This window comes from Alosa alosa, chromosome 19 (assembly GCF_017589495.1).
Source record: "Alosa alosa isolate M-15738 ecotype Scorff River chromosome 19, AALO_Geno_1.1, whole genome shotgun sequence".
In the NCBI taxonomy this organism is placed as follows: domain Eukaryota; kingdom Metazoa; phylum Chordata; class Actinopteri; order Clupeiformes; family Clupeidae; genus Alosa; species Alosa alosa.
In genome coordinates, this window is record NC_063207.1 from 29,657,224 (window position 1) to 29,677,743 (window position 20,520).

Genomic DNA, 20,520 nt, shown 5'->3' on the forward strand with positions numbered 1-20,520 from the left:
GAAGCAGAACGCAAAGAAATGTGATATTCTAGAACAACGCCGCTGACCGGATCTAGATGAGAGAACTGGTGGTTAAGGATACAGTGGTGCTTTAGCAAAGGGATTGGTATTGAGTGTAGGTCTGGGAAAAGAGTCTTCATGGTGTAGTAAACTCAATACATCTATGGTAAACATATAGATTTTACACTTTACACAAATAAATGCACAACATGTTCAAAGCAAGACACCTGAGCAAGACACCTCACCTGAGTTCCACTTTCATATTCCACAAAGTCCTCTGGGAACTCAACAGACTCCTAGCAAAAGCAAACAAAACAATGGTGAACTTGGATTGCCCCTGCAATTTACAAAACAGCTACAATCGTCCACAAAGTGCTTCATCAGTAGACGCTTGAGGTCTGGGAGGCTCCAGAGTGCCCTGTCAAACTCAGCTATGCACGATTTGGAGTGTCATATGACATGATATGTGTATATATGTGTGTGTGTGTGTGTGTGTGTGTGTGTGTGTGTGTGTGTGTGTGTAGAGTTACCTATATCTCAAATAGCTAAGATTCATTCTGAGGCTGTGTGTGTGTGTGTGTGTGTGTGTGTGTGTGTGTAAATCTCACCATTCTCAGCATGCTCAGGACTGAGATCCGCTCTGAAGCTGTGGTCATGGGTCTATAGGACATCTCAAATAGGATAATCCCTAGGCTGAAGAGATCGACTTTCTGTGGTGAGAGGCATGCACGCACGCACACACACACACACACACACACACGCACGCGCACGCACACACACACAGTAAGAGAGAGAGAGAGAGACAGAGAGAGAGAAACCTCAATACCTCTTCATAATAAAAGCAACAAAAAAATATTTTTCCACAGCCTCCCGGCAGGAGCCGACTTCTTTCTGCGATTTGGACATCTTTAACGTTCCTTCAGACCACATCTGCCCACATAAAACCATCATGGACCAAACAATGACCTTCTTCCCCAACCACAGCAGGATGGAAACACATTTACACCACACTGTACAGGGGCCCTTGTGGTGAGGGAAGTCATTGATGTTGGGTCTGTCTGCGAAAAGGTTTCTTACTTAGCATAGCATTTAACCCTCCCCCATCCCCCAAAATCATACCTGATTTTATAGTTGTCGGCTGTATCAAATAAAGTATCTTAAGTTAACATAACATTTAGCCCCCCACACAAACACACACACACACACACACACATCGTGCTTCCTACCTGATTGAATGGTTGTTGGCTCGGTCAATGAAATGGTGTCATTTCACCCCCCCACCCCCCAAAGTCATAACTGGCTGTATGGTTGTCAGGTCTGCTAATGGGACGGTTTCTTATTTAGCATAACATTTAACCCCCCTGTGTTTCCTACCTGGTTGTATGTGGCTTTGGTGTTGCCCTGCACTTCTGGGCTGACGTATAAGGCGGTGCCAACCATCCCAGTCAGGTTCCCTGGCCCAGGGAGGAGAGGAAAGATGCTTTTCAATGATGAAACATGCTTTTCAGAAGCACACTTGTCTGCATTTTTTTCCTGGGTATTTGGAGAGTTGTCCCTCACTTGAAAGTCACTGTCATGTTATATGCTGCTTGACAGACACAAACAAAATACAAACAGAAGGTGCTATCTCGACGGTGGTCTCTGAGCTACGTGCTTGGTGATAACTCTTCAAGTGAGGATGATCCTGAGATGAACTCTCTCTTTGAACAGAGATAAAAATGCTACTTTATGTTCTATGTACCCAGGGTACCCATGACGATATGTGGTCACATTACCACTCTGACTTCGGTGTGGCCTTTTGATCCAAAATAGTCAGGGCTTTGGTTTACGCAAATGGCTATTTATTTTGAGCCGCATGATCGTAGCGTGACCTTGCAACTCACCGCTTCTGAATGCATCCTGTATGTGTGGACATTTTGGGTGGAAAAACAAATAGGAGTTTTCCAATAAGAGTATACAGTAAGAGTATTCCAAAAAAGTATCTCTCCAACAACTTGTTTCACTTATCATGCCTTATCATTTCTATGTAGTGGATAGAAATAATGGCCAATGCTTGTCTGTACAGACAAACTAAACTTAATAGATTTCTTGTGACAAAGTGCCAATCACTACAGTTGAGTGAGTATACCCTCTGACTGCTAGACAAACAAGCCCTGGGCCCATATTCACAAAGAAGTTTAAGGCTAAAAGTAGCTTCTAACTGGCAAATCCTAAAAATAATGGGTAGTCGTAACTTTAGGACTCCTAATTTTTTTGATTAAGAGTAATTCTCAAAGCATTTTAGACCTAAAAGTAGCACTGGGACAGCTTAAAAGAAGTCGAGAGGACTCCTAACTCACTAAGACCTATTCACAAACAATCCTAAGCCGCTTTTTGTGGCAGTTCACGTCGCAATGTTTTGAAATGTATGCGGCTACAGCTCTCAATCACGAGGGAATAATTGTGCATTGTAACTAAGGGATGCAATAACGCCACCAACAACAACCAAAACCATTCATTGTCAACATGTAAACTAAATGTAACATTTCATTGTAAATCAAATGAAATTGTTTCTCCTATTTACAAACGTAGGCTACGTGTCTTCATACAGATTATGTAAAACATGTTGCAAAGATACTGCATCAATCCATAGGGTATTTCATTATGCTACTAGGCTATTTGCTGTGTCTTACTCTTAATTCATTTAGGCTATTTATTCATAATCTTCCATCCTTTGCGGTACTTGTGTAGCACACGCATTCTCACCAGCAAAGACCTGTCACCTGTCACTCATTGTCGTAGGGGAAGTTTTTGGCATCATTCCCGCGTTATAATCATCAGCCAATCAAGGTGGTCACTTTGATCAAGCTTGTGCATGAGTAATGATGTCAACCATAGCAACAAAGACTCACTCTTAGTCTGAGAGGTTTTGTGAATAACTTTTAAGAGAAAACTCCTAGCTAAAATCTTTTAGTGGGATTTAGGAGCAGTCCTAGTGGTAAGATAAAATGCTTTGTGAATACGGGCCCTGATCTTTTTGGCGTTTACAGTCAAGCTGCAGGCACCCCGGGGCCTGCGTTTGAGGACGGGTGGGGTGACTACTCTCTCCGTTCACTACGTTGCTCATAAATAAACATGCAGTCTGCTTGTGTTTTTGCCCAACTCAGCTCACACAAACCAAACAAACAACTACAATAAGGAGAACATTGTTTTGCCCTTTGTGTGAGTCCATGTATCATCTGTCTTTCACTACAGAGTTCCATTTTGTAATTTACTCTAAAAACCCGTCAAGTTCTCCCTTAAGGATGTTTTCTAAAGAGACGGCTCAGGTCAGATCCAAACACATTACAGTGTGCCAGCAAGGCCTGTACGGTGGTGAAAACTTCCAGAACTTTCTGGACCGAGCCGAGTAGGCGTCTGGCACTGACTCACCTGTAGGGTCTGGCTTCAGAACCAGGCCTGAGCTGCCCTCCTCCACCTCCAGCTTGCCAGCAGCCTAGAGAGACAAAACACAGAGCATCTGAGTGCTTCACGCTCTCTCTCTAACATGATAATATGACCAAGACTGAGAGCTTGAGCACGTCAAAAAAGCGATTTCTATTTTCTAACTGTGAAGACGAAGTCAGACGAAGTTATGACTCTGTCCGAGCCACTATATTTGTGTCCCATTTACAGATCCAGAACTGAGTACGAACACCAGCACCGGAGGAGCAAAGAGCAATTCACTGAATCTGACGAGTGAAGAGTGTATTGAACTGCTAGCCTCGCTGACACCAGGCCCTTCTCCACTGAGAGTGGGTCTGGAAAAGGTTCATTGACTTTCAATGACGTTTCAGAAGTGTAGCAATCTTGTAAACTAAGATTTAAAATGCAGTTGTTCACTCAATTCCAAATAAATACACGTCCATGCCAGACTAGTGATTGTATTTGCGTGCCCGTGTTTTAGGGACATTGGAAATGGGCTTCAATGGCCTCTTGGCCAGACAGACCTGCAGAGCAAATCCCAAATTTGCCGAAGGTTCGTATGGGTATTCCAAGGCTATTGAACTGCAGTCATTAACTTTATTTTCCTACCATGTATATACCATGTGTGTGTGTGTGTGTGTACTGTACATACATACACACACACATTATACCCTGTACAGATAATATGTCAAGGGCCGAGACCTGCTCTTGTCTCAGTGCTCAAGACACATGATGGACAGACTAGTATGAAAACAAACATCCACTCAGAGGTGTCTCTTCAGGAGCTTCACCTGCCAACTCTCAGAGGCTGACCTGACACGAACTCTCTCTCAAAAACAATTGGAGTCACACAGCTTTAGAGCATTTTCCCCCTGTGATTCTGCAGACATACACACCACATTAGCTGGATGGTCGGTGGCCAGGCCAAAGTCCCCGATCTTGACGTGATCTTGGGAGTCCAGGAAAATGTTGACTGGTTTCAGGTCTCGGTGGATCATTCCCTACCGAGAGAGACGAATAAGCATGAGCCACATCTGTCACAGGTCCAGTGTCACGGGAGTCAGAGCTGCATTCAGTTCATGGAGATCTTTGCCTTCTCCAGGGCCCTTCGTCTTGCTTGACAGACTGGCTAATCCGTGATTGGATGAGAGTTTTTTTTTTCATTTTTGGACGAATAAGAGGAAACTGCTAACCCATGAGTATGTTTATCAATCCCCATGCAGAGTTCCTGAAAAGAACTTGGCGACGCTCGCTCACACTCTCCCTCGCTCTCTCACCCTGAAGGCCCTGTGACTTTAATGTGTTATGACCAGCTGGAGCTTGACGTGCATGATTTTTCCAACCACAGGCCTTGATTTTAATCAGACCCTGCTTTCGTTATTTTACACTTTTCTCTCACTCCATCTCCCTGACACATCCTCTCCCTCTCTCCTTCTCTACTTCTCTCTTCATCCTCCAATACCACTCTCATACTCTCACGCCATTTAACCACAGCTTGGCTTGGCACTTCATTTCTCTGTGCCACTGAAACGGAGGTGGACATATAGATAGCATGATAGTGAGATAGCCGAACCTGCTCATGGATGTAGGCCAGGCCGTCCAGGATCTCCCTGAAGAGCCTCCACAGACGGCTGCAGTCCAGGTGCAGCCCCTGGTCAATGGTGTCCCGTAGCGTGCTCCTCTCACAGTACTCCATCTGCACAGAAGGGACAGAGGGGAGAAAAGATGCTTCAGCAGAGCACTACTGGACAACATCACCCCCTGGTGGAGCAGTCATATAGTACAACCTTATATCTGGATGCACAAGTCGCACATTAGAACACAACACGATCATATACATTGCTTATGCAACATACACTGTATAAATATGTTACTATATATCAGATGGTGATGTATTAGTATTTCTGTTCATGGTTCATTATAAAATATATTCTAAGTCAGTCTAAAGGTTTTTTTTACTAATCCATATGAATACATATACAGTGAATGTACACAGTTTATCAGCATTCGTACTCAAGCATTGTACTGCACTGCAGGCATATCCAGCAAAGTTCAGCAAAGCTGTGTGCCACTCACTTGGATGTAGAGGTAGTGGGCTATGAGCAGGGGCTTCTCAGCATCGGAGCTCTCTGTGGTGTCCCCCTCAGGCCCTCTCCTGTTGCTTGGCTCCTCCTGGGGTGGACAAACACACGTGACGTTAGAGAGGGACTCATCTACACGTTACAGCACAGTGGAAGAGCCAAGCCAGGCAGTGGGAATGTTCGCTCCTGGGCGGCAAAATAAAAATCAACGACGTTCCGCAGAAATGATGCATACACAACACATCTAATGTGCCTTCTAAAGGCCTTCAAGGGCCTTTCCATGTTATTCCCCATACTAGGACTGATGATTTAGCATTGTCTCTTTGATAAGAATGGGCTCGTCCACAGCACAGCTATGCCATATTAGGGGAGAGGACTCACAGGACAGCAGTTGCTTCCGCTGTCATCCCCATTCTCAAAGATGATGTCGCTCTCGGAGTCTCCATCAGAAGTTCTGGAAATAAGACAAATGAGGGTATAAAAACAACCCAAGACAATACACACATATAGGACTCGCATCCAGAAAATTAATTTCATTCAATTTCATTCATTCATTACTATGAATGATCCTACAACTTTTACTTTTATCCTTTTAAACAGTTTTTAAGCCGTTTGCCTTTATATGCAATGTGCCTTGCAAAAAGTATTGCTATACACCCCCCTCCCCTTCCCATCATCCCCTGCTCTCACAGGAAGGATGGTCCGAACACGTCAGCCTCCTCCTCCTCATCACCGCTGCTGGACTCCTGGCCGCTGCACTTGGCGCTGGACGACATCTCGATGGACGTGCTCCACTCCACCGAGCTGGCAAGTGCAGGTGGAGGTGCTGCCTCCTCCACATCCAACTCAGGCAGACCCAGCTCGTTCAGCCGGGGGCCCGCCCTGCCGTTGGGGGCCCCCAGACCCAAGCCCAGGCCCCTGGCCCGGCCCGGGGGAGAACTCCCTCCTCCTCTTACCCCCCTCTCAGGGCTGGTCTGAGGGGCTGCGGAGCTCTCGGTGCCGCTGCTACTGCTGAGCACGCAGGTGGCGGGGGTGGCGTGCCGCTCGATCCATGCGTTGTAGTAGCGCACGATGTTCTCATGGTTGAGGCGCGAGAGCAGCGTCACCTCGCCCTTGATGCGGCGAAACTGCCGACTCGCCGGGTTCACCTGGATGCGCTTCACCGCATAGTAACAGCCGTCCAAATTGTTCTGGACCTGAGAGGCAAACGGAGGGAAGGAAATAGGAGTCACAGAGAGGGAAGTGAAAGAGGGAAAGGATCCCGTGGAAGTTCTGTTCTATTTCTCAACTCTTCATATTAATGATAGTTCCATTTCATTCTAAGAGTTATTTGCTTTGGTTGTTGCGTGACTTTCACTTTCCATAAAAAAGTGTTATTATTACTTTAATGACTGCCCCAAAAGCCCCTTTTCCAAGTAGCTGCAGTTCCTCAAACTCATCGTAATAGCGGGAGAACTGCTTCTGCACAGGTGGACTGAAGGGAGCGTTGAGGAGATGGCTGCGTGGGACCACAGTGGACGCAAAGTCAATGCCAGTGTCTGAGGAGAGAGAGACAGACAGAGAGATTTGACCAACACGCAAGAGAGGATCATTTGTGTGTGTGTGTGTGTGTGTGTGTGTTTGACTGAAGGTGTGTGAGTGAATGTGTGAGTACAGTACAGGGTGTGGTTAAATAATGTTGTTATCAAAACGGTAATGAAGAAAATCCATTATAGCTATAGAAGTAGTATTCTATATATAGCAGCACTACGGAATTGCTCTCAGGGTCCCCCTACAGTTGAGAAGTGCAATTGTCTGTTACCACTGTACAGCGAGATACATGTGAATCTCTACAACAAACTGAACATAACTCAGATACGATATAGAGAATGCATGGACAGCAGTCTGTAAAAGAGAGCTCCAAATTCCTGTTAGTATCTATTTGTACACTACAGTTAATAGCATAGCAGCTCTTTCCTATTTTGATTTTTGCTGAAGATTCAAATGGAATGCTGCCACTCAATTAATCCTTTTGCCACTCAGTGAAAGTAACCATGATGACTAATGCTGTGATCTGTGTGGATAATGAACATTATATCCTCAAAACTTGTTGTCATGGAAGTAAATTACACATTCACGATCAGACATTTGTTGTGCGTGTGTGTGTGTTTGTGTAAAATACCATCTGGGCTGGCATCTTGACACTGTGGCATGTTTTTGGGGGATGGGCACCGGAGGAATGGATGATCGAGAAGCTGATGAGCTGTCCATCGGTCAGCATCATTCAGACACAAGCACCTGGAACACGAACACACACACACACACACACACACACACACACACACACACACACACAGAACTCAGAAAAAACATCTCACATGGCTGCTGATTCATTTAATCACACACCAATGCTAAACAACAAGCTCATTGTTTATATGGACTGGTTCCCAACTGCATATGCATCACCTGAATTACATTTTGCAATTTTCATGCAAAATGCAAACAAAGAAAAACTCTAAACAAAGAGAGTGGGAACACTTTAATTAAATACTAGCAAGCACACAAAGGATAACTGCCTGGATGTGTCCAATGCTGCTATTTGTACTGTGTTGTTTGTACGAAACGGCTTTTAACAATAAATGAAAGACAACTGCAGACCATAAACCCTATCTTGGTCATCATACCCTGTCTTGCCATTTTAAAAAAGTGAAACCAAATTCTAGTATCTGGATCCAAATTCTAGTATCTGGATTGAAATACTTTTCACCCCCTATCATAGCAAGGGTTATTACTGAACAGTCCCTCCTCGAGCTTTGACAACCTTGACCAACACACACACATAGATGTATAGATATAACACACACACACACAGAACATTAACTCAAAACACACACCCACACCAAATCTCCCCCACCCCGACAAACAAGTCGTCTTACTTGCGCAGGAAGTCCTGGAATTCAGTGGGCAGGCCGCTGGGCACAGTCGGAGGGTACTCCTTGTCCACCTTCCCCTGGTGAAGGGCCAGCACCATGAGGCCCAGACTCCACACGTCGCCCTTCTTGCCCGGTCTGCTAGGGGGCGCCTCGTCCTCGCTGAAGCGCACACGCGCCTGCTCGAACACGTCCTCGCGACACACGTCTGCTAGCCGCTTGGACAGGCTGTAGTCGGCCAGCCGCACGTCACCCCGAGCGTCCAGAAGCACGCTGCCCGCGTCCAGCTGCTTGTGCACCACCGAGTTGGCATGCAGGAAGTCCAGCGCCGACACTAGCTGCGCAGCATGCTGCCGAAGGCAGTCAGTAGGCACCGGCGTGCCCGTGGCCAGCCCCGCTGCCAGGCTGGTGGCGCCGGGCACATGTTCAACCAGCAGGTCCACCACTAGGCTGTCGTCGCGCTCACTGCAGCTCAGCGCACGGTACTGTACCAGGTTGGGGTGCTCTAGCTTTAGCAGCGAGTTCAGCTCGCTCTCCGCACCGTGGATCTGAGGAAGGATGGAGACAGAGCAGGACTTTAATCAAGTAGGATAAGGATTACAGTCACAGACAATTGCTTATGATACAAAAGCCAGGCCATTGATTGCTACTGTTTGTAGTGTAGTTTTGAGCAGTTCTAAATGCATAGTCACTATGTTGTTGATGTGTGTATATGAATTATCAGCGACATTTATGCTTTGGATATTTACTTATTAATGCAAAGGTTAAGGCTTTTTTTACATGAAACATCAAAACGCATTTTTCTGATAACTACCAAAACTCAGGTACACGATAACTAAGTTTTAACATTGTTGTACTGTATACATTTATGTGATTCTTGGAGATCACCTGTTTTTTGCACTTCTCTATCTTCTCTTTCTCTTGGCTGGTGAGGAACTTGCCCATCTTCTTGCTCCAACAAAGTGTCCACTCGTACACTATCGCAAAGTCTCCAGTAGTGGCCTCAAAGGCGTAATACACACTACGGCCAAGCCGGTCACTCTCTCCTGCTCAACACACAGGCATGCAGTGAATGTTACATCTCTCAGACTGTGATAATGCAGATGGTGTGCGTTCACACCTGGCATTAGAGGCATGAAATAGCCCAGATCGTACCCTGCCTAGCGTGAACAGGGTCTTAGTCTCTGCATAGCGCTGTCCAGTAACACATGACACAAAACACTCACACTACACTGATAGAACCACAACGTGACATGTGAAGGCAGCATCAAATTCTTGGAGGTAACAAGTGCTTGCTCAAGGGCCTGTGCTTATGAGCCACACAAGAGCAGAGCTGTTCATACAGAGGACAATGAAGAGAATAACTCTTCAGCCCTGACTGACCAAAGACCTTGTACAAACTTAAAAACATTCCCTTAAAGGGACACAGCGAATTTTTGGAACTTTAGCTTAGTCACCGTATTTTTATAGTTACAATGAGTACAAATAACAATGTCAAATGAGACACAGCCGTTTTGTAAGCGTATACATACTTTGTACTATGTTCACATTCAGGCGAAGCACTACTACTTTGGCAGTGTAATTTGCAGGAAGCACCTGAAAAGCTCCGGTGTTACTTCTTCAAATCCTAAGAAGCAGTGATTTGCTTGAATTGCTTAAAATACCTGTCTCTCACTTGACATAATTATTTGTACACGTTGTAACTACAAATCACAGCATGTAAATAAGAAATTGTTGGAGTTCTTTTGTCACTATTGGGAGGTGTAGGCTCCTGTGCTAAACTAGGCTAGCGGTTGGGGCCTCAGACCGAGTAACTACACGCACAGAGATGAGAAGGGTATGTATCGACTTATCTAACAGGGGAATATGGTGAATAAGCTAAAGTCCAAGAAAGCCGGCGTGTTCCTTTAAGATGTTTTCCTTCAAAAGTGAGGTTTGTGTTCATTTTGTCATTATTCCTGCTTGGGGAAGTAAGTCTGTTTACTTTATATAGCACCTTGCAAGACGTAATTGCACAAAGTATTTCATTGCCATTGCCCCAACCTATGTCATCATATCATTGCTTACCTATACATTTCCCTCTGTGCACCAGCACCTCTCCTATAGTGCTATTGTAGAAGTGCAGTATCTCTGCACGTGGACTCTCATCACCACCTGTATCTCTCCTGCGGGGGGAGAAAACATGTATTAGTCAGGTACAGAAGATGTCTACAGCCTCGCCTTGAATGGCATACAGTAGGAGGAATTAGGCAAAATGGCACTTGTGAAAAATGTACACTGGAAATACTGTACTAAAATGGCTAGTTTAGTTCAGGGTCTGTCATGCTGGAGAATGGAAGATGCACTTGCCTATGACGGGTGCTTGATGTGGTGCGCCGGCGGTTGCCGGGGATTCTTTTGGGTTCTACAGGTTCTGCAGGGGGAGCAGGAGAACTGGAACTCCCGGAGGTCTCCAGTGGAAGTACTTCACTCTCCAGGCGCTCCTGGGCAGCAGGAGATAGAAACAAATATGAGTGCTTTCCTGTGTTTTGCTGAAACCACAATCTCTTTCTGTGGTAAGGTGTTTGCACCTCAATCTTTGTTCTGCAATGTGCAAGGATCTTATGCCTTTCTTTCAATTGTAAGTCACTCTGGATAAGAGGGTATGTCAAATGAACAAACTTAAACTCATCAATGCCACACCTGCTTGGCCAATTCTTTCTTTCTCCTCTCCTCTTTCCTCTCCTGATCCCGTCTTTGGATTTCAGCAAGGATTTCATTTTGCTACAAAGTTCATAGAGATGGTCAGGAAGCAATGCCGCTGTAGATTATTATTAAAACAACACCTTATGCATAGTGAGCTATGTGATCTGTCATAATCATAATATTCAAAATAAATGGAACCTGAATAATAGGAATAATAAACATTGTAAATTATTATCAGGTGTACTAACAAATGCAACCACACATACCTAACTACCATTGCTGAAAGTATTGGTTGCACTCCATATAAAACTGTCCCATTACAGCATTTTGTTTCAGATATAGATATGAGCAAGAGCATGCAGGGTAAGATGATCACGCATGCAACACACACACACACACACACACACACACACACACACACACACACACACACACACCATCTGTTCCTCCTGGCGTCGCTGCTGGTCCATGCGCTTCTGCTGCTCCAGGGCCATTAGCTCCTGCTGTCGTTGCTGGTTCTTGAGCATCTCCTCATGGAAGGAGCGTGACGGCGGAACATTCAGCTCCACCAGGAAGCCCTGCACGTGGTCCGCCAGCTCATAGATCATCACCTGAAGCAGTGGACAGCGTGGGGAGCAGAAGACAGATCAAGAGGTGGAATGGCGTAAAAAGTAACGAGAATGAATGCAATTTCCTTCTGCTTATAGTACGTTTAGATATTAAAGTGTGTCTGTCAGATTCCCCTTGGTACATCACTAAAGCTTACCTCACCACATCTCTCAGACGCCAGCTCAGTGAGCTGTGTCTGGAGGTTCTGGAGGTTGTCATTGGACAGCCCTTTAGCATTCTTCAGCTCAAGTTGTGGAGGCCTGGGAGAGAACATACCAACAGTATCACTTCACGTCACATGTCATGACCACCTCAACATGAGGCATGTAAACACACAACAGCAGCATGGGACAGAGATACTGGAGGTGGCCATTTCTGCGACATTTATGTAAGTGTGTGGTATGTGCATGGATCACAGACACATGTGCAATTCTTGTTACATGCCATGCACTGGCCTCTCCTTTCTGGTGGACAGCAACTGGCATTTCATGGCGACAGTAACAACTGGCATTTCATGGAGACAGCTGGTCTAGCACATCGCTCTTTCTGAAGATACTGTGTTGTTACACCAATTGTGTATAAAACATGGCATGTCTCTTCTAAACTCCCGCTTCTATAAGGTGGATTAGAGTCAAAAATGCTACTCACACATCGGGATACGTTGGCGGGCACTTGACCTGCAAATCCACACTTACGTAACTTTTCTGCCCATTGCCTAAACCTTTCGGTCGTAACTTAAGGTATACCTCCGGGGGTCTTTGAATCTGTTAGGGAAGGAACATGAGTGTTAGCCACATAATGTCAACAAACACGCTTCCACAGTCAGTCTGTTGTAAGAGTCGTCCGAAGGTGCATCATGAACTCAAAAACATCTGGTCATTTTCCCAAATCCAAATACGACACAATTTGTCAAAGTAACCTGTGGTGTTGCCCGAAACCCTTGCTTGGTAGACAGGTGAAACTTTGTGTGGCCCGTTAGTGGACAACATTTCCTGACTTTGTACCTTCCAAGGTTGTTTCGTTCGGAGGTCCTCAAAGTCGTCTCCGAATATAGCTGAAAGGGCCTCAAGTTCATTTTCTTGCTGAACGGTGTAGTCGTCTGTCCCATCTGGAGAGCACGGAGAACAGCTCATTTTGCTGGACAGCACACATACCTTGCGCACGCCCCTTTCAAATCAAACATGGATATTACTGAATGTTCAGCTGTTACGCGCAATGTTATTACTAAAGACCCCTACATGATTTCAAATCTATGATAACTACTACTTAACGCGTATTACACAAAACTTTGGCTCTGCAGAGAATGTGCGCACTGACAACAGTGCTGATCCACGCAACACAACAGTCACCACATAGAACTTCCGGGTAACGTGTTATTCTTATATTGTCAAAATAAAAGACTGGCTTTTATTGTGAATCCTAGGCTACTGCCAAAACTGAAACTTTTCTCAGTTTGTGGATGTCTAAAACTGATGTTATGAATAGGGTTGCCACCTGTGTCTGACAAAAATCCTGGACATTTTTGACCATCCAATCGAACTTTTTGTTTGTAAGCAACGGCGCCTTTCGCACATCTAACCCAAGATAAAAACCGTGATTCTAAGCGACAATTGTATAGCTAAAATGAGTAAGAATGGCAATTTCTAGTTATTTGTTTAGTTAATTGCTTTATTTAATAGCAGACCTTTATTATTTTGCTATATTTTCAACAGTTTTTAGTTGTGGACACCTGGGGGCAATATTGAGAAAAAAGGGGGAATAATTAGGTTCTGCTTTTTTGCTTATGTGGAATAAACTTTACTTTCTCTGTCTCTCCTTGTCCCACACACTCTCCGTCTCCACCTTACCATTTCTAATGAACCTCCACGGTGCGTGCCCCCACCACCACCACCCATGTTATCCTACGTCATTTTTGTAGACCCAATAAGGCTGTGCATACGTTTATGGACGTAGGCACGCTTCAATTAAACTGAAATATACATTTTGCTCATCGTGTACAAAAATCCGGGACATTCACTGGTCAATCAGGAAAATCCTGGACAGGTGGCAACCCTAGTTATGAATGCATACTGAAATATGACGGGAAACTGTTTTTTTTTATATATATATAGAGGTTTAGCGGAGCGGAAGAGGTAGAAAATCCTCTCCATCAATGTTATGATCAACATAAGTTATTTTAGTTTAGCAATGAAATCTCACTCACAGAGGTTCTGTTCTGAGGTCTCAGTTCTGGTGGCTGTTATTTGAAAACATTATCTATACTTGGTGATGAAATTATTCCTAACTGTAACAGTGGTGATACAACGTTCGTGGCATGTGGCAGGTGTTTTTTTTCCAGTGCAGTCGCAGAGAACTGAAAACAATGATAGGTGGCAGCAAAGCCAATAAAAAATGTCTTGGGACATGACAAGATTTCTGAAGGCCTACAAATTCTCATGATGTGCCACTTTGGGTTTCACTCTGTGCATAAAAAATGTGCCATCAATAAATGAATACAATAATATAATAACATAGATAAATTATAGTATAATATAATATAATATAATATAATATAATTTAATATAGGTATTGCAAGATGAAGCGTTCACATAAAACAGACAACACACAGAGTAATAGTGGTTTCTTTCAAAATTGAAAAAGTGCTTCATATCTGTGACTTAATATGATATATGATAATATGAGCAATAGCATCTAACAACAGCAGAGGGGTTTTTTTTACAATGAAGTATGCTAGTATGTTTGAAATGTTATGTTAAAGGCTGTTTTCACTTCATAGCCTATTCTGTGTGCCACTTCAGACTACTTGTTGTTCCACCCAAAGCAAATGTGTACATTTATGTCAAAGTAAAGCTTAGGTGTTGTTTGCAACCACATGTCATATTTTGTCTTTAGGTAACATGCTTATTATAATTTGTCATGGGCCTTTTTTTCAGCTAGTACCTAGTATTATTCCTATTATTCAGTATGATATTCACTATGTTATGTACACAACCATTACATAATACAAGAAAGCTCTCATTTAGCCTATGGTAACGTGCAGCAAATGGAAAATTATTTTGACAATCAAAACCTCAGTTACATGGCAACAGGCAGTGTTTCCAAAATCAGCCTCTTGATGTGATAGCATCAATACTGCCTTATCACCCTAAGTTCCTATTGGCTGCTGGGCAAGCCTAATTAAACTGCAAGGGAATCCTAGAGCATTACATCCACCCACTATCTGCACTGATAGTGATGAAAACATCTAAAAATAAACAGTCCCCCCATCCTCCAGGCCTGCCTGGAGGTGAAAAATGTTCACACATAATCCAACTGTGACATAAGCCAACAGGTTCAACAAATAACTGCCAGTGAGTTTGACTGACTCCATACACCTAAAATCTCATTACTGCAAGGGGGGCTATAACATCACTAGACATTACCTAATCACTCAAGCACCTAGGGGGAAATGGCTGCTCACAACATGACAACTATTTATTGTATTCTTTTATACCTAAATTATGAACTTTTCATTGTGTGAATTAAAAAAAATGTAAACATGATTTCAACATGTGATGCTAGAATTGCACATAATTATGTGAAGCAGGAAAAAATGTCAAGGGCCTAAGGAAAGATTGGGAATATGATGGTATTTCTATAGTAGAGAGCAGTCAGGGAGAGCAAAAGAGAGAGACAGAGAGAGAGAGAGAGAGATTGTGTGTGAGTGTCCGTGGACGAATAAGGAGCCCCCTCGCAGAGCTTAACACTGCAGTCCCTTGCTGGATGCCCGTTAGCAGCACCTGTTGCTCAGCATGACCCTAAAAGGAGAGAGATGGGCCAATCAGGACAGAGCACATGCCTCAGTCTGGCCAGTCAAGTAGTGGAGTGGGTCAGACTGGCATTAGCACTCAGCTGTCCTATGCCCACCCCCCATCCCCACGTTTAGGGCCCCTTCCGACATGCCAGAGTATTGGCCCACTGACATATACAGTATCCTTCCAGGACATAGCGAGGAAACTCAAACGTTTCCTCAAGCAGATCCAAGTCTTCTAATCATATGATTACAAGCTGGGTGACACATATCTTCACTTCCTGGGTTTCCCTTGAATTGATACTCTCTTATGATGTGCTAAAGACACGCCTCTTCACAGTTTTTTGCCATATATCCTATTCCTGAGTGCAGAAATATATATATATATAAACTTGACAAAATATAATGACGAGAGAAATTTTATCAACTTTATTTTCAAGCATTGAAAATATAACATCTGCCAATGCTTTAGCCAATTATAGAAAAAGAGAATCCACAGTGATAATGATAAAACAAGCAAGTCTTATGTGTCAGCACTAAGGGATATCAAATTGTCAGTATGAGAATTAAGGAAACCTGCCCAGTTAGTTCAAAAATCACTTAATTGCAAAATTCTGCAAATAAAAGAAGATCAAACCAACCACACATCATCTTCAAAGCAAGCATGCTTTTTTGTCTAATTTTTGTCTAATTTTATTCTGTTCTATTTCTATGGCATCTCCCCCAGTGTTGTGTCCCACTCGACCTGATACCTTTCCTTCTGGCTTCTTTTCTCTCTTTTTTCCCACAAGCTCTTATTTGGACTTGGGTGAACTCAAGGCTCCTCCCCTGTACCCCCAGCGAGGGTCTTATTTAAGGAGCTCTCTCCCCCTCACTCTTTGTCCCAGTGGAAGCATCAGTCCTGCGATACAACTTGGTGAGTGCATCTTCGCTGTCGGTGTCTGTGAGAGCTGTTTCTGTAAGGATAATATCACACTGTGTAAGTTAATTGTTCTTATCTGCTGTGGATAGTTCATAGCTTGTTGATGGTTAGATGGCAGAATACCTGCCTACCTTATGCAGGATATGAACTGAGTTTTTCTAATGTAATGATGGAAGTGCTTTAACTCAAACTTTTGTTAAACTTGCTTATGGTTGTTCATTTTTCTGAGGCTGAGAAAATAAGTTGACTTCTCACAGCAAGCTTGAAATCTCACAGCATCCATAGGGCCAGGCGTGGTGTAGAGGGATGGTAGTCTCTTATGAATGAAGCTGTTATAGGTGAGGGGGTTGTGGGCCATACTGTAAACAGAGGTATTACAATGTGCCGACAGCTGCAACGGGATCTCTCTCTGGACAGCCACCAAACAGCCTCATATGTCAAATAGCCATTGATAAGTGGAATTGGCAGAAGGTCTGCAAAGCCCTTAGAGATGCCCAGTTTAGAAACAGTGGGGGGTTGTCAACTTAAAATAGCCCGACAGGCAGGGGTGTCTGGCATGCACCTTCTTTGGCTGTACTTTGACACACTGAAAATCTGTCAAACTGATGAAGACAGCCTTACCACATCAAATATATTCTATTGTTAAATTCAAATGAAAAAAATATAAACCTTAAAATAGTCGACTTAATCACAATATTAATTCATGACATAGTAATGGTCAATTTGTAGGTAGGCCTATTTCCTACATTGATTGATAGAGGCATTCATTCAATGTAAATAAGAGTAAAATGTATTTTAGAGAAATTATGAAATGCTCACAAATTACTGTATATTTAGTGTTACATGAAGACTTTTAAACATTACTTTTTTCCACTCAGACCATCCCAGTAAACCGTGACCATGTGTGACGACGACGAGACTACCGCCCTTGTGTGCGACAATGGCTCTGGCTTGGTCAAGGCTGGATTTGCCGGAGATGACGCTCCCCGTGCTGTCTTCCCCTCCATCGTTGGCAGACCCCGCCACCAGGTATGTAGAGTTATAATTCATTCAAAGTGTTTAATGACAGAGCCAATTCTATCCGTACTTTCTATTACTTACACTCATAAGGGCATGTTGCATGTCAGTTTCTGACCCCTCTTCTCTGTCCAATATAGGGTGTCATGGTGGGTATGGGTCAGAAGGACAGCTACGTAGGTGATGAAGCCCAGAGCAAGAGGGGTATCCTGACCCTGAAGTACCCCATCGAGCACGGCATCATCACTAACTGGGACGACATGGAGAAGGTGCAACTTTTTAGTCCCATTTACTCTCCCCCACGTAAAATGAATTTATAAGGTTCACATTTAAACGATGAGTAAGTGCTCAGGCCAGGAGGAATGGACTTCATTCGTGATGTAAACCTGTCATGTGTGGGAACACTGAGCTAACCCACTAATATTTGCACTAAGGATCTTGCCCATGGTATTCAATTAACAAATAAATTGTGCCCAGTTATTAAATTAGCTTAAGTTAGACTTTAGACTTTGCACTTTGCCTGTCAATTAAATTAGAGCTTAAGGTGTTTGTATAATTGGTTAAAAGTAGATCTATGGACGAACCCTCTTTTAATCAAGCTTGCAATCATGTTTTCATTGTTGCAAGAAAGGAAATGTATTTGTTAACAAAAAGTTATGAGTGTCCATTTATGTAACTGCGTAACCAGCCATGAATGCTGACATGTTTGGCTAATCCCTTCAGATCTGGCACCACACCTTCTACAACGAGCTGCGTGTGGCCCCAGAGGAGCACCCCACCCTGCTCACAGAGGCCCCCCTCAACCCCAAGGCCAACAGGGAGAAGATGACCCAGGTACTGCCCACCCTCATTTATAGTGTTGGAAACTATACACCACTGTCACAGAGTGCAATGAAATGAATGACTGGGTGCATGAGTACACTCAGAGCTGAGGCAATGTTTAAATATGGGTGATAATCTCCACTTGCAGATCATGTTCGAGACCTTCAATGTTCCCGCCATGTATGTGGCCATCCAGGCTGTGCTGTCTCTGTACGCCTCTGGCCGTACCACTGGTCAGTTTTACACTACTTTATTCTTTTTCTTTACCTTACTTTCTTTAGATTAATTACAGTAGCATAACACACATGTTGACTCCTACGTCTGTGAGATTCCTATCTGAATTAGTTTATCAATTCAACTGACATCCACCTTTCCACACATAAGTGCCTAAACGCTGTTTAGTTGACAGATAGCAAGATGAATGACTGATACATTGCTGTGGATTAAGCTTAATCCCCCCCATTGGCAGTGATATGTGGCCTCCACCTGTGGGCTGTGGCTATACATGTCACCAGCACTGTGTTTTTATGATGTGTTACATGCCCTGAGTGACTCTCACATTGCACATAGTCTGCAGTGAGACAATTCCACTAACAATGATGTGTGCATTTGCTACCCCCTATAGGTATTGTGCTGGACTCCGGCGATGGTGTGACCCACAACGTCCCCATCTATGAGGGTTATGCTCTTCCCCACGCCATCATGCGTCTGGATCTGGCCGGTCGCGATCTGACCGACTACCTGATGAAGATCCTGACTGAGAGAGGCTACTCTTTCGTCACAACTGGTAAAGAACTTTAAGACACAGTATCTGTCAAAAGTGTAGGCCTGGATTAAATATTGTTTGTACGCCTGTGTTTGTAGATTCACTGGGTATGTGCATATACAGTATGCAGAATGCAGTAGATATTCATGATACTTTTGGTCTCTCAGCACTGACCTCCTGAAACCTTGTTTCCATAGCTGAGCGTGAGATTGTGCGTGACATCAAGGAGAAGCTATGTTACGTTGCTTTGGACTTTGAGAATGAGATGGCCACCGCTGCTTCCTCCTCCTCCCTGGAGAAGAGCTACGAGCTGCCCGACGGTCAGGTCATCACCATTGGTAATGAGCGTTTCCGCTGCCCCGAGACTCTCTTCCAGCCTTCCTTCATTGGTGAGTCCCATACTCTACTAAACACTAGCCTGACTAGTGCAATAACCATGTAACAGATTCAATTCTAACATAACAAATTTCTGTCTATCTCCATTGAGTTAATCAGTCTATGACTATCTTGATGTGTGCCAGGTATGGAGTCTGCTGGTATCCATGAGACTGCCTACAACAGCATCATGAAGTGTGACATTGACATCCGTAAGGACCTGTACGCCAACAACGTCCTGTCTGGTGGTACCACCATGTACCCTGGTATTGCTGACCGCATGCAGAAGGAGATCACTGCCCTGGCCCCCAGCACCATGAAGATCAAGGTGAGGAACACTTGTCAGCCCAAATATTTTCATTTTGCGTACTCTATGTCCAAAGTGATTAGTATTTATCATATCATAGCAACATAAGTATTATTTGAGAAATACTTACTAAGTAGCCTAGTCCTCCCAGGAAAACAAGCTTTTAAAGTATTGAATATTCATCTGAAATGTATTTTTAGTGCAATACTGTTAGTGTGTGGTAATGTGTGGCGTTTTGTGTTATATCTTAAATTAATTTTCTCTATTCTCTTCTCTGTCCTCTAGATCATTGCTCCACCTGAGCGTAAGTACTCTGTCTGGATCGGTGGCTCCATCCTGGCTTCTCTGTCTACCTTCCAGCAGATGTGGATCAGCAAGCAGGAGTACGATGAAGCAGGCCCCTCCATTGTGCACAGGAAATGCTTCTAAGCAAACAACCTCCTTCAACCATACATTTGTACTGTGTTGTTAACTGTATATAAATGTAATGTTGTAATAAAAATACCTATGTAACAGTATCAGTTTTTTATTGTTATTATTTGCCTGCACAGTACACACACTAAAGACAATCTTCTCATCACATTGCATCAGTGATTGAAATAATAAGATGTAGGCCTACTTTTGTAGACAAGTGACTTACATTTTACCTACCTAGTACCTACATGTGGAAATAAGCTTCAAATAACTATAGGCTATCGTATGAAATAAGTAAATATTTATTTATTTTGACAAGTAGGTTTGTGGCAAGTGGCAACTCAACTCTCTTGAGTCCATGTTTGTTTTAATCAATGAA

At 43.7% G+C, this 20,520-nt stretch overlaps 2 protein-coding genes across 4 annotated transcripts in view; one reads left to right on the plus strand and one right to left on the minus strand.

Annotated features, from left to right (window-relative positions):
* The window catches only part of eif2ak4 (eukaryotic translation initiation factor 2 alpha kinase 4), a 41,847-nt gene extending 28,756 nt beyond the window's left edge, over positions 1-13,091 (minus strand). The window contains exons 1-21 of one of the 2 annotated variants that reach the window (XM_048270944.1): positions 13,009-13,091; positions 12,733-12,895; positions 12,377-12,492; positions 11,886-11,988; positions 11,557-11,730; positions 11,117-11,197; positions 10,784-10,917; positions 10,502-10,599; positions 9,323-9,480; positions 8,441-8,982; positions 7,687-7,802; positions 6,909-7,063; positions 6,216-6,721; positions 5,907-5,979; positions 5,521-5,616; positions 5,018-5,140; positions 4,341-4,445; positions 3,412-3,475; positions 1,375-1,454; positions 609-710; positions 246-296 (exon numbers count right to left, since the gene is read on the minus strand). In XM_048270944.1, the coding sequence (XP_048126901.1) occupies positions 246-296; positions 609-710; positions 1,375-1,454; positions 3,412-3,475; positions 4,341-4,445; positions 5,018-5,140; positions 5,521-5,616; positions 5,907-5,979; positions 6,216-6,721; positions 6,909-7,063; positions 7,687-7,802; positions 8,441-8,982; positions 9,323-9,480; positions 10,502-10,599; positions 10,784-10,917; positions 11,117-11,197; positions 11,557-11,730; positions 11,886-11,988; positions 12,377-12,492; positions 12,733-12,861 (3,006 nt within the window). In that variant the 5' untranslated portion in view covers positions 12,862-12,895; positions 13,009-13,091. Of the gene's footprint in view, positions 1-245; positions 297-608; positions 711-1,374; positions 1,455-3,411; positions 3,476-4,340; positions 4,446-5,017; positions 5,141-5,520; positions 5,617-5,906; positions 5,980-6,215; positions 6,722-6,908; positions 7,064-7,686; positions 7,803-8,440; positions 8,983-9,322; positions 9,481-10,501; positions 10,600-10,783; positions 10,918-11,116; positions 11,198-11,556; positions 11,731-11,885; positions 11,989-12,376; positions 12,493-12,732 lie in introns of both variants that reach the window. The other variant, XM_048270942.1, reaches the window with a different exon arrangement.
* A 3,218-nt stretch (positions 13,092-16,309) lies between these two features.
* Positions 16,310-20,245, plus strand: LOC125312412 (actin, alpha cardiac muscle). Of its 2 annotated transcripts, none has more exons than XM_048270948.1 (9): positions 16,310-16,434; positions 17,319-17,469; positions 17,598-17,726; positions 18,181-18,291; positions 18,428-18,512; positions 18,905-19,066; positions 19,243-19,434; positions 19,567-19,748; positions 20,013-20,245. In XM_048270948.1, the coding sequence occupies exons 2-9, from the start codon at positions 17,341-17,343 to the stop codon at positions 20,154-20,156; spliced, it is 1,134 nt and encodes a 377-aa protein (XP_048126905.1). In that variant the 5' UTR covers positions 16,310-16,434; positions 17,319-17,340; the 3' UTR covers positions 20,157-20,245. The 2 variants fall into 2 exon arrangements, with proteins under 2 accessions (XP_048126905.1, XP_048126906.1); XM_048270949.1 differs by having other exon boundaries at positions 16,412-16,497.
* Positions 20,246-20,520: the final 275 nt, after the last annotated feature.

Excerpts from the sequence above, each read along its gene's own strand:
- LOC125312412 (XM_048270948.1), top strand. The coding sequence starts at position 17,341 with ATGTGTGACGACGACGAGACTACCGCCCTTGTGTGCGACAATGGCTCT. Across the intron at positions 19,435-19,566 it reads CTTCCAGCCTTCCTTCATTG|GTATGGAGTCTGCTGGTATC; the intron begins GTGAGTCCCATA and ends GATGTGTGCCAG. Across the intron at positions 19,749-20,012 it reads CCAGCACCATGAAGATCAAG|ATCATTGCTCCACCTGAGCG; the intron begins GTGAGGAACACT and ends TCTGTCCTCTAG.